We start from the raw sequence: 16456 nt of genomic DNA on the forward strand, positions 1-16456 counted from the left end.
GGAAAGAGCAGGCGTTCTTTATCTTTTGTACACTCAGTGTAGTTCACCTGTGCCAATTTTTGTGGAAGTCTGAAATACAGTGGCCCACAGACTCCTTTACTACTTTCGCATGCAAACCAATTAATACGTTGACAATTCCAGAGACCGTTTTGAGGAAAATAATTGGATAGCACTTTATGTCATGATATTGAAATGGCCATGTATTTAATAAGAATTTACATGGTAAAATTACAGTATTAATCTATCAATTACTTGTTGGTTAATTTAGGATTCATTAAAACAAGTGCCACTAGGCACCATTACATATCAAGTAGAATTCTACCTATTGTGTAGAATTCTTTAAAGTGTCAGAAATCCAAAATTCTACAGAAGACTTATGGTGAATATGCTCTACCAAGGATACGTTTGCATATGGAATCTTACTAAGTTGTGAATATACCTTGTTCAACTGAACCTTCAACTGCAACTGTATATTCAACCAGTAGGTGACAGTAGTAAGCTAGTTCTGCACTACACTACATGGTTGACTACTCAACTGATGAACAAGTCATTACCATAAGTGGTGCAATACTTACCATTAGGAATTAGCCAGAGATAATCACAAACTTAATTAAGAGTCATTACATTGATTCAGAGAATTTAGCATGTAATAGCTGGGAGTTTTTTATGGCAGGCAGAGGTAATGAACTTAATTTACAAGTGAATTGAAGTTAGCCTACTGTAGACGTTCAATTGTGTGGCTTCACATAGAGCCCTCACTAAAGTGATAATTATCAATTGTGTATTCCAGGATTGAGTAACAATATAACTTTAATGTTTATTGAGAAAATGAGGACTTTAGAAATAATAAAAGGGATTCATTTAAAAAGAATGATGCATAAAGTATATAGATTGATTGATTGGTTGGTTGACTTATTGATTGATGTGGTTTGGTTGATTAGCGCCATTGCTAGTTTGGAATATTCTTTAGAAAGACCAAAACATTGACAACAGGCATTTGTCACTCAAATTGAGATACTGTATTTAAATCTAACAGTTGTTCCTAATGCACTGACCATGCACATAATGGTTCAAGTAATCATAGATTGTCTTATTGGATGAATATGGTAAGGCTTGACAGCAAATCATAATTTTTAGGCTACAACAAAAGTCAGTGATAGATCACTAATTGCCAGACCCACATTACTTGACCATTTTGTTAAAACCACAGATATTTCTAGTTATCTCAATAAAAAAAAGAACTAAGGGCATACTCCCTTAATGTCATTACTCCCATAATGTCACATTTGTAGGTGCAATTGAAAATGTCATGGGATGCATTTGCTCCATTGTTTTCTTTTGTTGAAATATTCCACTGTTTATCATAAGTGCCTATATGTTTGACAGTCTAAATTATAAATTATGCATTGCCTTGCATGTTGTTGCTGCTACATTTGTACATCTGGATGTGAAAATCATTGCGTTAAAAGTCTTCAGGGATTCTAACACAAAATGAGTGTCACTATTGTCAAATTAATGCATCTTAAATTCCAAAGACGGGACCCCAATGCCCAGGGGCGGACTGGGACCAGAAATTGGCCCTGGCATTTCTAACACACCAGCCCACACTGGCCCAGGCCCCCACACCGGAATTTTTTCTTCTTCTTGAGGACCCCATTTTTTGCCAGATAATAATTTTGTGCAAAATACCCTAGTTAGGCACAACTGGGTTAAACATGGACCAGCCCATCTGGCATTTGCCCGAAATGTCCACCCCTGCGAATGTCATTTAGGACAACCTGTCACTCATCAGTCAATTTTGAAAGTTTCACAATTCTATGGGTGCAGGACAGATTCCATTGATCCTTTTATGCATACATCTGACTCCTTTTATGCATGATATAAAATAGGGGCATATTAGAAGTGAGAGAAGAGAAAGAGGAGGATAATTCATTGTGGAAATGTCCATTCACTGCTTATCAACAACACCATCAAAATAAAAATAAATGTAAGCTCCAAATCACTAATGATATGTAATGACTTGAAATGGCCTCTTGCAGGTTCGAAACCTTGTCTGAATACAGTAATAAAATGCAAACTGGACAAACTACCCTCCAGTCCATTCTGCATTCTCCCTTGTTCCCTCCCTCTTGCTCCCTCTCTCTCTTGACTTGGTGACAGACCTAAAAGCCTTTTGTTGCAATCTCAGCCAATGGAGATGGATTACGACACGGAGGAGCAGAGATATATAAAGAGCCCTTTTAGGACGTACTTGCACACTTTTCAATGACACATCTTAACATTCGCACCTATGGACTTAATTGTTATCAGATATGGCAACCAAAACAACAACCATAGCATAAAAACGGCTTATGCTTAAAATCGATAGATAGGCTAAAGTAAAATACTGAGAAAACCCACTAGAACGGACGCACCTTCCTACGTTTACTGCTGTTCTACAATACAACCGTTTTAAGAGGCGACTATTTGAGTAGTTGCATATCATTGGTACCTTTGCAAGGTAAGGAAACACAGGTTAAGACAAGCAACATTTCAGAGGAGGGGATATCGCGTCAGAAAGTTCTATAGCCTCACCAGTCATCATCATGCCGAGGTATAACTTTTTTCTGTGTTTGATGGTTTATGTTTGTCTGGGACTGTCTGGGAGTGACGAACCTAACCTTTTTCTGCCACCAACGAGCGAGATGCCCACGGACGCCGGGCTGTCGCTCCTTGATGAGGAGGCAGGCGCTCACGAATGTTCAGCATGCGTTTGGAGAGAGCAAAGTAAAGTCCTGAGGCTGGAGACCATCAAATCTCAGATCCTGAGCAAGCTGCGGCTCAAGCAGGCTCCTAACATTAGTCGGGAGGTGGTGAACCAGCTGCTCCCAAAGGCGCCCCCGCTCCAGCAGCTTCTGGACCATCACGACTTCCAGGGAGACGCGTCCTCCCAGGATGAGTTTATGGAGGAGGACGAATATCACGCCACTACAGAGTCCGTCATCACTATGGCCTCGGAGCGTGAGTAATGCAACTTTGCCCGATAGCTGCTGAAAATGATTAATTAGTTTGTAAACCAATACTGAGAGTGAGCAGCAAGTCGCTGTCAAATGTGTGGTGATTGTTATTATTATTGACATGCTTGGACAGAGGATATCCTGGTAACAACATCGGCACTTTGGACTTCTGAACATACTGCTGATGATTTTATGACCATCTTTTTACTCAAGTAAAATGTGACAATCCACCCACAGAACCGTTTAAATAGGACAAATGATGCACTGTCAGCTGTTTGTTACGGCTGTCAAAATATCCCAATGGATTAAGTGTGAATTTGATATATCACTCAAGTCAATAAAGAGCCTCGTCACTATATGACAGAACCAGAGTAATTCACTTTGAGTAAGTCAAGCCATTATTATTATTATTATTCATATGATGCATGAATGCAACTCTTGCTCATTCTATCTAGGCCTATGTGCATGAAGAGGGTGATTTGTTGGAGGATGGACTTCTAGGCTACAGCTGTGATAGCCTGCACTGACAGCTCGTACACCGCGGCTTTAGCCTACTGTGTGCCTATGAACATAGACCGAGGAAGTATAGCCTACCCCAAATGATAGCATATGTTCTTACTTTTCGTATTATTTCAGGGCCATACTTCTTGTGGTATACTTTTAAGTAACTCTGTATCATGTTCATATAAATAACTATTTTAAAATCGTCGTTTAGGTTTTCTGACAATTCGGTGACTTCTATTTGAAATTTCAGTCATGTTTTGTGATTTGACTTTCATTAACCGTTTGGAGTGCATAAATCAATAATGATAATGTAACATTTGGTAGGCAGATGCATTGCACCGAGCCTATGCACATGATCCCTTATTTTACATATACTGCATTTGTCTGGCCAAAGTATAGGCAATCCTAATAGGCCTATATGGTTTACATAGCAGAGGGACCGTTAAGGCCTAATATGCCCTATCAAATAAGTATAACATATCACGTTCAATGTGGACAGGAAGGTAGGCCTATAGCCTACTGAACAAATCCTAACAACATTCCCTAAAATTATAGAGCCACAGCAGCTGTTCTCTATCGGTCCTTTATATGAGGGCTCTATCGGATTCCCTGCTGTTCATCGCAGTGAGAAAAAGTGTGTCCAAAAAAGCTGCCATTGTTTCCCGCATGCAGCTATCCCCCTAGACCGCACTTGCCTTTTTAAATGCGAGGTTTATAGGCACAGCTCGTTTTTTCCCTGTGAGAACACAAAGCCAGAGAAACAGTTGGGGTCGAGGGGAGTGTGACCTTTTCGCTGCGAATTGCTGGGGTTCAACAACATTTACACACGTAATGTATTCCGCACAAGGCGGACGAAAAGCCGTGCAAATAATCCGTTTTTTTCCAAGAGGGAACAAAGGATGCGTTTACACAGGCAGCCCAATTCTGCTATTTTTTTCACTAATTGGCCTTTTTACCAATCAGATCAGCTCTGAACAAGAGCTGATGTGAAACGATCTAATGTGATTGGTCAAAATACCAATTAGTGGAAAAATATCAGAATTAGGCTGCCTGTGTAGACGCAGCCAAAGATATGTTTGTGTTGCCTTAACTAACCTCTCCGTCAATTGTCATACAGCCCACGTCGTGCCCTTTCTTTTCGCGGCATAATGAACTTCACCAGTTTAACTGCTGCTTGGTGAGCGCCAAACGCATGTGAGATGATTTTTCAGTTGGCTATTATTGTCAATGCTCGTTCTTCAAATAAGCAGCGGTTTAAACGTCAAGCAATTACTTTTAATCGCCCTTATCCGTTAGGGGTAATAGACTGTCCCCTCCAATTAATCGCCAATTTTACTCATCAAAACTCCTTGTGATGGTAGCTGATCGTTCATGAATGATCCTCGTTATGCACATATGCCTACTTTGTGATGAATGACCTATTCTTGAATATCTGCTACCAAAACAACTGTGGCCCATGGTAATGAATATCTCAGTGTCAGTTGCTATTGACAACCCTCTAAGCAAGTTCAGCCTTTGGTTTGGTCCTCTGAGGGATGCATGATGTTCTTGCCAGGCATGAGATCTTGACGGCTGTTGCATGCTGGCAGGCAGCTCACCATTGTGGAAAATGATTCCTATGATCAACGGCAATGTTTTTTTAATAAATAGTGCCTATAGTCTATGTTAGAGAATGGAGATGTGGAGGAAACATGCACAATTGTAGAAAGGTAGCACATTTTGAAGCCTTTATCAAATTCTATGCATTACCATTTACATAAACTGAGCCTCATGCAGAGCATCATAAAGTTGTAGGATAGAAGCATTTATCAATATAATGATATGACTTATGTGATTATTTTATGTGATTGTCATGGCTCAGGTTTTTGAGGTCAACAATGTGACGTGGAATGGTCAATGTAGGCTCTCCTCCGGGATTAGTATGTCCAGCTGTCTCAACCAGTTGACAACATAGCTGTTTTCCCCATCACTCTGCATGTATGTTGTTAGTGAGACAAACCGGCAAGGTTTTTTCCCCCTCTTCTCATGACCGAACCTGCGTAACATTGTATCTTGTGTTTGAGGGTTAGAACGCTGTGGTGCCTCCCTTCCAGTATGTTCTATCCAGGGTTGTTCTCTTTTTGTGTATGGACGTGTTGAACCTGTCTCTGCACTCTTCCTCGGGCCGGACATGACATGACACAGCTGCTCCTTTCCGTTAGAGGAGACATATGATATGATGGGACTGGGCATTTAGCAGAGGCTTTTGTTTTGCTGGGGAATGGGCTTTGAGCGGGATGGATGGAAACCCCATGTTTCTGTTTCTCAATGGCTTGTTTATTAGACAGTTGTGGGCCGTGGTTATTGATAGGTCCATAAGATATCTCTATTAAAATGTCAGGCGTGGGAGCTGCTGCTTTGTTTTGAATGAATGGGAGTGCACTCTCTGACACTGGTGCAAGAAACATGTACTGTGCTACTCTGCTCTGCACAGTTAGCAGGATACCATGGGGCTACATTAGCATCTTTCCCTCTCTTTTTTTCTCCTTTGTTTTCTCCTCTTCCTCCCACTCTACATTTTATCCTTTCTCATTTCTCACTTGGCTCTCTTCTCTATTTATTCCTCATCTCTTTACCTCTCCCTCTGAACTCCCTCCATCATCACTCTCCTCTGGTGTTCACATTGAGAGGAGAAGGACTGTATCTCTCTTGCCTGTGGCGCTTCAGCAATCCCACAAGATGAAAAGCCCCTTTTCCGTCTCAGATAAAGCCAGGGAGGACTTCAAACGCTATTCTCTGCGCACCTCGAACCCAATCACCCTCACATGGGCGTGCACACTGCCTTTAATGGGCCGTGCAGGTTCACACAGTACATGCTGAACTGGACCGGTGCCAGAGTTGCTTCTTAGTATTCGCTCAAGGTACGTGGGTGCCGCAGTGGGGGTTGAGAGGGTCCATGCTTTCTGGTCGCTAATTACACTATGAAATTTCATGGAAAAGCTATTTATATCCCAGTGCGGCACTGTAACGTACTGTAGCATTCCCTCCCCATACCGTGTGTTGAAAAGCATATCGATGCAGTGTACTACCCATGTACGTGGAGCGAAGCTGCACACACAGAAACTGCATTGGTCCTATGTGGTTCATTTGTATCACAACATTGCGAATCACAGTGCAAAGGATTTGAAACTGTATATGTTTGTTGGTTTGATACACAGAAAGCTGTCTGATTTTGTACTTGAGCTGAGTCCTGTAAAAACAGGCTGTGTGTGTGTGTGTGTTGGTGCATGGTCTGCCTGGGCCAAGGAGGGGTAAGGTTGGACCCCAATAGGCCCTCATTTGTTACCTGTCCATAGCATCGAGACCAGATCTCTCTCTGTCTCTCTACAACTGTGTACATTTGGAAAACGTTTGTTGATAATTTGTCAGTCCCCGTCTCTGAATTGTTTCAGTAATTGGCCCATCTTATTGCAATTTGAACACTTAAGTCTAACATCTGTTTAAGTTGCGATTCTAGCGCTACTCTTAAGCAGGGTTCACAACCACAGAGCAAACAGTTTGAGTTTTAAACAGGTTCTCTCCGTTGACTCGAGAACAATCAAATCAAAGTTTATTAAGTGCCTTTGAACGGGGTATGGTAGTAGGTGCCAGGCGCAGGTGTCAGGTGTCAAGAACTGCAATGCTTCTAGGTTTTTCACGCTCAACACTTTCCTGTGTGTATCAAGAATGGTCCACCACCCAAAGGACATTCAGCCAATTGTGGGAAGCATTGAAGTCAACATGGGGCAGCATCCCTGTGGAACGCTTTCGACACCTTGTAGAGTCCATGCCCCGACGAATTGAGGCTCTTCTGAGGGCAAAAGGAGGTGCAACTCAATATTAGGAAGGTGTTCCTAATGTTTTGTACACTCGGTGTACACAACCCATTTCTCATGGCTTAAAAATCCTAATTTAACCTGTCTCCTCCCATTCATCTACACTGACTGAAGTGGATTTAACAGGTGACATCAATAAGGGATCATAGCTTTCACCTGGATTCACCTGGTCAGTCTGTTATGGAAAGAGCGTGTGTGTGTGCGCGTGTAGAGAGTATGTGTGGATATGACGAACAATCCTCTTCATTCTTTTCATTAGCATCTGTGCATCAAACATTTGAATGGAGTTATTGCTCTATCAGTCATCCTCAGTGCCATGACACAAGTTTCATCAGAGCTTATTGACAGGGGATCCAGCAGAGTGCAGAACTTCTCTCGCTATCTCTCTCTCTCATTTGACACTTGCATTTTCAGTTGCCGTATTAGTAATGTTAAGTTCTTTCTATTTTTGTACACTGAACAAAAATATAAACGCAACATGTAAAGTGTTGGTTTCATGAGCTGAAACAAAAGATTGCACAAATTTGTTTACATCCCTGTTAGTGAGCATTTCTCATTTGCCAAGATAATACATCCACCTGACAGGTGTGGCATATCAAGAAGCTGATTAAACAGCATGATCATTACAGAGGTGCACCTTGTGCTGTGGACAATAAAAGGCCACTCTAAAATGTGCAATTTTGTCACACAACACAGTGCCACAGATGTCTCAAGTTGAGGGAGCGTGCAATTGGCATGCTGACTGCAGGAATGTCCACCAGAACTGTTGCCAGAGAATTTCATGCTAATTGTTCTTTCATAAGCCACCTCCAATGTCATTTTAGAGAATTTGGCAGTACGTCGAACCAGCCTCACAACCGCAGACCACGTGTAACCATGCCAGCCCAGGACCTCCACATACGGCTTCTTCACCTGCAGGATCATCTGAGACCAGCCACCCGACAGCTGCTGAAACTGTTGGTTTGCACAACCGAAGAATTTCTGCATAAACAGTCTCAGGGAAGGTCATCTGCGTGCTCGTCGTCCTCACCTGGGTCTTGACCAGTTCGGCGTCTTAACCTACTTCAGTGGGCAAATGCTCACCTTCGATGGCCACTGGCATGCTGGAGATGTGTGCTCTTCACGGTGGAATCCTGGTTTCAACTGTACAGCTTGTATGGCATCGTATGTGCGAGCCGTTTGCTGATGTCAATATTGTGAACAGAGTGCCCCATGGTGATGGTGGGGTTAAGGTATGTGCAGGCATAAGCTACGGACAACTAACACAATTGCATTTTATGGGTGGCAATTTGAATGCGCAGAGATACCGTGACGAGCTCCTGAGGCCCATTGTCGTGCCATTCATCCACCTTCTTCTCCTCATGTTTCAGCATGATAATGGAACATGTTTGGGATGCTCTGGATCGACATGTATGATAGCGTGTTCCAGTTCCCACCAATATCCAGCAACTTCACACAGCCATTGAGGAGGAGTGGGACAACATTCCACAGGCCACAATCAACATCCTGATCAACTCTATGTGAAGGAGAGGTGTCACGCTGCATGAGGCGGTGGTCACACCAGATACTGACTGGTTTTCTGATCCAAGCCCCTACCTTTTTTTAAAGGTATCTGTGACCAGCAGATGCATATCTGTATTCCCAGTCATGTGAAATCCATGGATTAGGGTCTAATGAATTTATTTCAATTGACTGATTTCTTTATATGGGCTCCCGAGTAGCGCAGCAGTCTAAAACACTGTATCAAATCCAGGTTGCATCACATCAGGCTGTGATTGGGAGTCCCATAGGGCGGTGCACATTTGGCCCAGCATTGTCCGGGGTAGGCTGTTATAGTAAATAAGAATTTGTTCTTAACTGACTTGCCTAGTTAAGTAAAATAAATTGATATGAACTGTAACTCAGTAAAATCTTTGAAATTGTTGTGTGTTATACTTTTATTCAGTGAGTATTAACAATGGAGAAACATAAGAAAATAGGTAATCTGGTCTACACACGTGTGGGCACATGCAGGTAAACGTATGCAACACACACACACACACACACACACTGGACAACTGTCTCCCTTTTGACAAAAAGGGTCAGAGTTCACAGCTATGTGATATATTGGACGAGGAGCCAATTAACCTCATCGGGCCTCTTTCTTTGGCAGCAAAGGAAACTGGTAGTAGCTTACACAGCATTACCCCCACCCCCATGCACACACACACACCAACCACTCCCACCAAAAAAAAAACAAGTCTTTTATAGTGTTGACCCTATAAAAGGGTCATTTCCTGAAGGTGCAGGAACCATAAACATTAAGAGGGAGAGTGCTAAAAGAACAGGCCAGCAGAAGCTGGACTGTCTTCAGCCTACTGGCCAGTGTTTGCGGGAAGTCGATGAGTATGTGAGGTTTTTATCCATTCCATGGAAGGCTATATTTGATGTTGACACCTGTTCCCGTCCACTGAGGGAGCCACAGAAGGGAAAGACATACCACTGACGGAGCCACAGAAGGGAAAGATAAACTTGTGATGACTTGTTGGGACGCCTGGTCATTACTGGTTTGTTTAAGAAGAAAATAAAACTTTCTAGGCCTGTTGAAATAGCACAACACGCTGTCAATTATATGGCTAATAAAATTTCAAAGGGCCAAAGTCTTAATACGAGGGGCGAAATTTCACCAGCACTTTCAGGAATCTCACTCCCTCCACCTTTCATTCCGTATTCCCACGCTCCCATGTCCCCACCACACCAACTAGTGCCCACCCTTTTTCTGGGAGACTTAACTTAAAACATGGGTCCCGTGCGCACACACACACACACTATACATTCAGGAATCACATTTATAATACACCTTCCTTACCTCAGCAGATAACATGTTACAGTACATTGCACCAATATCAACTATACATTAAGAGTTTGATGTGCATAGCAGTATAAAAAGGGACATTTTTATGAGATCCTGGATCATTGTCACAATTATGGACCAATAAATGCATAAATTCCTCCTGCCGTGTGTGTGTAGTGAGCTGGAATGCTGCTGAGTGCCTGTTAAAAGGGATTCAGGGAGCTAGCATCCAGCTTGCTGCGCTGTATGTGCCCCATAGTGCGTGGGCATGCAGTGATGGAGGGATTCATGGAGGAGTGTTGGGGAGGGGGTCCACAGGGAGCAACAAGCAGCCTCGTCCTATTCTTAAGGGACAAAATCACGGAGGGGCTTTTATAGGTACACTTAAAAAGACCTGAAACAGATGTTATGTCTCACTAATAAAGGAAATAATTACTTCCCACCAGTAATTAAGCACTGTGTACAGGAGGGACACAAGGGAAGAAAGGAGAGGAGGAGAGAAAATATAAAATGGAGAGCATTGAGGGGAAATTACTGACTGGCGAGTCGGGCTGTGCTGCGGAGACGTTTATGGAGGAGCGCATTAATCCTAAATGAAGGCGTCTCTGATCAGACGAAATACAGCGTGGACACAATGACGGATCCCACCAGGATTCGAGGTTTGAACGGTGCGCATTGAGTGGATCGCTGGCGCCACAGCTGATGAATATCTAAATTAAATGTTAATTAGAGCCCTTCTAAGTGGCACTGAGGTACTGTATTCATCCATCGCCTATGGCTGCCTGCACATCAGTTTCAGTATGCCAAGAGCCGAGATCAACTCAGGAAGTTCATTATATGGAAGCAGCACATTGTCCAAACGTCAAAATGTTCTTTAGGCCTGGAGCCAAGTTTGATTCTATTAATGTACAGTGCTGGTGGAGACAAAAAAGAGCTGTGACAGATTTGGAATGGGATAACAGATACTCCCACATTGTATGGACATTGTCGAGTGAATAGTATGGACAGAAAAGGGATTCAAAGGAGGGGGGGAACGTCACTCTGGCTGACAAGGCCTGGTCACGCTGACTTTGTCCACAGTGAAAATCCTTGGCCGAGGCTTTGGGCTTTGAGTGTGCTTCAGGGAGGCCTCAATAGCTCAGTGAGGCAAACAGAGAGGCCAAACTCACATCACCCAAAGACAGGGGGCAAGGAGGGAGTGCATCAAAACATCTTGCCTTTTGTGGGTCCCTCTGGCCTCTGCAACCCCTCAGCCCATTTGGGTGCAGGAGAGATGGACGGGCAGAGGGAGTGATAGAGGGATATGGGGAGAGAGCAAAAGGATAAAAGGACACACACTAAAGCAAAGCTTTGTCTATGTCATCAGTCCTGCTCTGTTTGTGTTGTACACTGACTTAGCTCACCTCATGCACTCACTAAGGAACTGTAACTGATATATCATCTCATGCAGTAGGATGGCAGGTAGTCTAGCGGTTAAGAGCATTGGGTCAGTTATGAAAAGTTTGCTGGTTCAACTCCCAGAGCTGACTAGGTGAAAAATCTGTCGATGTGCCCTTGAGCAAGGCACTTAACCCTAATTGCTCATGTAAGTCACTCTGGATAAGAGCGTCTGCTAAATGAATAATTTTGGTGCAGAATACTTTCTAATTCTAAGTATGACGCTGTATATGACGCAGATTGCCTGTGGGCTCAAAAGCGTTAATTTCATTAGTGACACTACTGGTGTGATTCACTTAGGTGAGAATCTCCCAAGCAGGAGTTTATGGGTTACATTCAACAGCTAATCTTACTAACTCCATAGAGGACGCCATGAGGACATAATGCAGGGTATAATGTAGGAGAGATTAAAAAGATGTCATTCAGGACACCACGCTTCTGTCAGGAGACAGAATGTAGCTGAAATGAATGGACATTGTGGTGTTAAAGGATTTGGCAGGTAAAACCCAAACTATTTTTCTTTGCAGAATCAGTTGCTTTGCAGAATTGATCATAATACCCCTTCTCAGTCAGAATCTATCAGAACACACATGCGCACGCACGCACGCACGCACGCACACAAACCCCTGGTCATTTCCTGCTGTCCAGCTGTCCGGCTTATTTCAGCTCACTGCTTTCTCTCTTTCTCCCTCCTGCAGTTCTGCATGCATTTCTGTGGTTCAGTTCTTTTCTGTGTAAGGGTTATATTATTATTGTAAGACTCCTATCGCTGTCTTGGGGAGAGAGAGAGTGTGTGTGTGTGTGTGTGCCCTCACTGGGTTGGAACAGGGAGTATTAGGAGGTGTCTTTTGTTGCTCCTGGGGGGCTCCTGTGCTCAGTCCTAATAGGAGTCTTGTGCCTGCCGTTGTCCCAGGGGAGGGGGTCTGAATGAGGGGTCCAACTTCACCCCCCCACTCTCCTCCCCCTTTGGGACAGGCTGAGAGACAAAGAGGGAGTGAGGCTGGGATGGTTGAGGGGGTGCACTGTGGCCTCTGTCTTATTAGAAGGGTCGTGAACGTGTCACAATGATTAATTTGCCGAGGTGCGCAGGGATACCCTAGAGTCACATTTATCTAACGCCAGGGCTCCCAAACGCACACTCGCCACAAAATGGCACATTTGCATTTCCCATTAAGAAAAGAAAATACAGATATATATATGCAAATGCAATCCCCATCTTGGTTTATGCCATTATGCTCTATCGTTTCGGACATTCACAATGGATGACCGTTTTTCTTTATTTTTTCACCATTTTTTTGGCAGTCTATCTATTGAACCTGATTGGCATGCTGTTCCTTTTTTACTGCATGTGTGGACACGGACACACTCTCACACAGCCCAGAGTGCCTTCATACAAATAGGACTGGACAGGTTGGATGTGGTGTCTCCATCAAATATTCCATCAACTTAATCTACATTCTCAATGTGCCTCCTATCAGACCAAGCAGAAGGCTCCATTGTGAACTGTGCATAACAAAGCAATGGGATTGTCTGTTTTCCATCTTTCAATCTAATGTCAGCCTAGTTTTTTTTGTGTCTGGTTCGGGGACACTCTCTGAGGTCAGCTCATGGTGAAATATTCTGATGTGTTGTTGTGTTTTGCATCACAGCATATGGTGTGAATAATATAGCCTACACTCTTCTCTCTCTGTGTAAAACATATATGCTGTGTGGTCATCACGTTCATTCTTCTCTTGTCATGTTCACGCAGCACCACCTGGTAGTATTACTGCCAACCATTAAAACATGGCATGCTTTGAAATGGCCTCAGAGGTATTTGAATGAACAGATGACAATGGTGAATAAACCCTTACACTTAATAAGTGTTCCCTTACATGAACACATAGAGCGCCTCGAGCTAGCGTTGGAAAACATGTACCCAGGGAGTGGGCCAGATGTTCAGTAGTCCCACCTGCAGACCTGCTGTGCCTTGGCCGTTAAAACTCATGTGCTACATATGCTCCCATCACACCGTAGGGAAATAAGCTGCTACAGTAATGAAGCAGAGCAGCACTCCACACTGCAGTAGTGGAAACAGGAGAGAAGAACAAAACAGGCACATGTCCTATAGGAAAAACACTGCTCACATGTATGCGTCCTTCTTGGTTGTCTTTGTAACAAGAAGTAGGTGAAGGTTGATATCTCAATCAACAATTGAATTGTGTTTCTGAGAGGAGGTAGTTAGGAGGGACTCTGATGAGAGAGGAGTTGTCATTGCACCAGTAGGTGGTGCTGTATGCGAAACCTGCGCTTGTGCCCCCAGGTTTGGATAAAGGGGTAAAGGGATTGGGGAGGGGTCTTCTATTATAAAGAAATGGGTACAGGAAATGAAGACACATAAATGTTACTACACCCCACGGGCAGGAAAATACTCAACTCTTTTCATCAGTAATATTTCCTGGCAACGGGGATTGAGCTATTTCAGGTCAGAGCTTAAAATCCCCTTGGTTTTGAGTGATCTTTACAAGCCTCCCTCATTTAATATGGGTGGATAGTTCTGCCAAGATATATGGCATAATTAGGCTGCAGGTATGCACGTTTCACTGAGTTCCCCTCCATTTTATTCCCATTCACGCTCTATGAAGGCACAAATTGATATTACCCATCGATGCTCTCATTGTTTAGCATGATGTAGCTCATATGTTGTGCATGTGTGTTTAATAACTTCCTGTTATATGGCACTAAATTTAGCATGACCAGCAGAAACCTGCATCTCAGATTACGTAGGAAACTGTAGGTCTTATCTTATTGCAGGCAACATATAGGAGAAAGTGATTTGCCAAAGCAACTCAAACCGGTTGCTTCAAGTGAGTCTTTCAATTCAGCTGTTGGTTAGATGTTCATGTGAATAAAAGAAAGTGCGGAAAGGCATTGTCATAGTTTCACCATTCACTATGCAGCAGAAAAACAACAACAAATAGTAATCTCAAGTAAACCCGGAGAAAATTGCAGAATCATTAATTCCCGGTTTGGTGCTGATGAGCAAACACAACAACACGTTAATTGCTGCGACCCCAGCAACCTACAAAAAGGAACATTGACATATTGTTTGTCCAGCGTGAGACACTGTTTAATTTACACTCACTAATGACTGGCCCTCATAATACTGGCTGAAGGACCTTGGCACTTATTCAATGTTCCTCTGGACTCTTCTAATGGATATGGTTTTATCTTTACCTCATTGAATTCATATCCCTCTATGCATGCCGGCTAAATCAATTACAACACTCTGGTAAACAAATCACCATTGGCTGCTAAAACCCCGCCCCAAACTCAACAAAAACAAATTGCGGCTGAGTAAGTTGAGTTGTATATCTTTGAAATATCAAATGGGTGTGAATAGGTGAAAGGACTGTTGTGAAGAAAAACATATATTACCATCGCCATAGGGTCGACCTTGACCTTCAAACTCAATTTGGCTATTAGGACTGCCCCTCCCCAGCACCCTGGGATGTAAAAGGCTGACGGTTTTGACCCCTGATCCCATTTCTTAACTAGGCCGAGGTGCCAAAATGACCTTTTGACCCAGGAAGCCTTTGCAGGTTTCCTGAGCAACCTCAGATTTAACAATGATTGGCAGGTCCCTGCGCTTTCTGTTTAAAATGAGGCAGCAACACACTTCTCAGCAGAGAACAATAAGCGGGAATACAAGCCTTGGTACAAATCTGTTGTTCTGCCCCTGAAGAAGGCAGTTAACCCACTGTTCCTAGGCCACCATTGAAAATAGGAATTTGTTCTTAATTGACTTGCCTAGTTAAATAAAGATAAAATAAAAAACACGTTATCTGGTATGGTTTTGTTAAAAACAAGATTATCTGCTAATAAATCTTGACGGCATACATTTTCACCTAATTCATGATAGACAGAATGCTTTACATTGAAATAGGCGTTGGGTGCATGTCATTATTCTTGATGGGCAGTCTATGCAAATGAGTCAGAATGCGAATGACATATGTTGTACACAGCCACAGCCAGTCACATAAGTGGTAGCCTACATCAGTGAAATACTCTGAATGAAGGCTAAGGACTAAGATATGAATAGTCAATGGATATCCAATGGTTTAAAAGCTTCTCTCTTTTCTTTCAAATGTTTTTTTTGTTGCTTCTGAGACTGCAACAGTAACCATAACTTGTCATTTGGGTGTTACAGAGAGTATGTAATGTCCCCAAATTACTTTATCATACAGCTCAGCTCTACAGAGCCCATTCAAATCTCCACAAATGTTAGTTAATCTAGACTGGTAGTGGCTCCAAAACTGCTAATTATTTCGAACTGATGGCTCCATCATGAGTTTGCTCAGGGGATCTAGTAACCATTTTATGGTTAGTGCTGCTTAGCTGTTTTCCTGCCTCTTCTGCCTCCCCCTCACTCCTCCTGCCTGTGATTTTGGTGGCAGCTGTGCAGAGATCGGTTTTGACCTGTGAACCCCACATTAGGCAAGATCTCCATGCTGCATCAGACATTTACTGATGTAAACCAATGGCAGCTCTTGGATTTGGAGAGTGGATTCAGTGATATAAGTCAGTTGCAAAATGTTAAAAACGGCCCTAGCCACTTCCCCCTAGGCACCGTGTAGAACTGAAAGGATTGGATAGGTATAAAGCAATGCGATAATATCTCCCGTGCTCCACCATGATATCTGATATCTTCATTATGACGTCTGGCAAATCCACTCATTGGATTTAGAGGCTTCGTTTGACCAGTCCTCTTAGTTAGCTGTAACATTTACTATATTTTGTAGTCTCTCAAAAATGTTTTTTTTTAAGCAGTTATTTCAAAGGCAATACTTTTT

The 16456-nt window shown here is 42.9% G+C and overlaps 1 protein-coding gene across 1 annotated transcript in view; it reads left to right on the forward strand.

Moving 5' to 3' along the window:
• Nucleotides 1-16456, forward strand: part of LOC120064763 (growth/differentiation factor 11-like) — a 46310-nt gene that overhangs the window by 6367 nt on the left and 23487 nt on the right. The window contains 1 exon segment of the mRNA XM_039015371.1: nucleotides 2578-3000. Within this exon segment, the coding sequence (XP_038871299.1) occupies nucleotides 2578-3000 (423 nt within the window).

Source organism: Salvelinus namaycush, chromosome 20, assembly GCF_016432855.1.
Source record: "Salvelinus namaycush isolate Seneca chromosome 20, SaNama_1.0, whole genome shotgun sequence".
Taxonomy (NCBI): domain Eukaryota; kingdom Metazoa; phylum Chordata; class Actinopteri; order Salmoniformes; family Salmonidae; genus Salvelinus; species Salvelinus namaycush.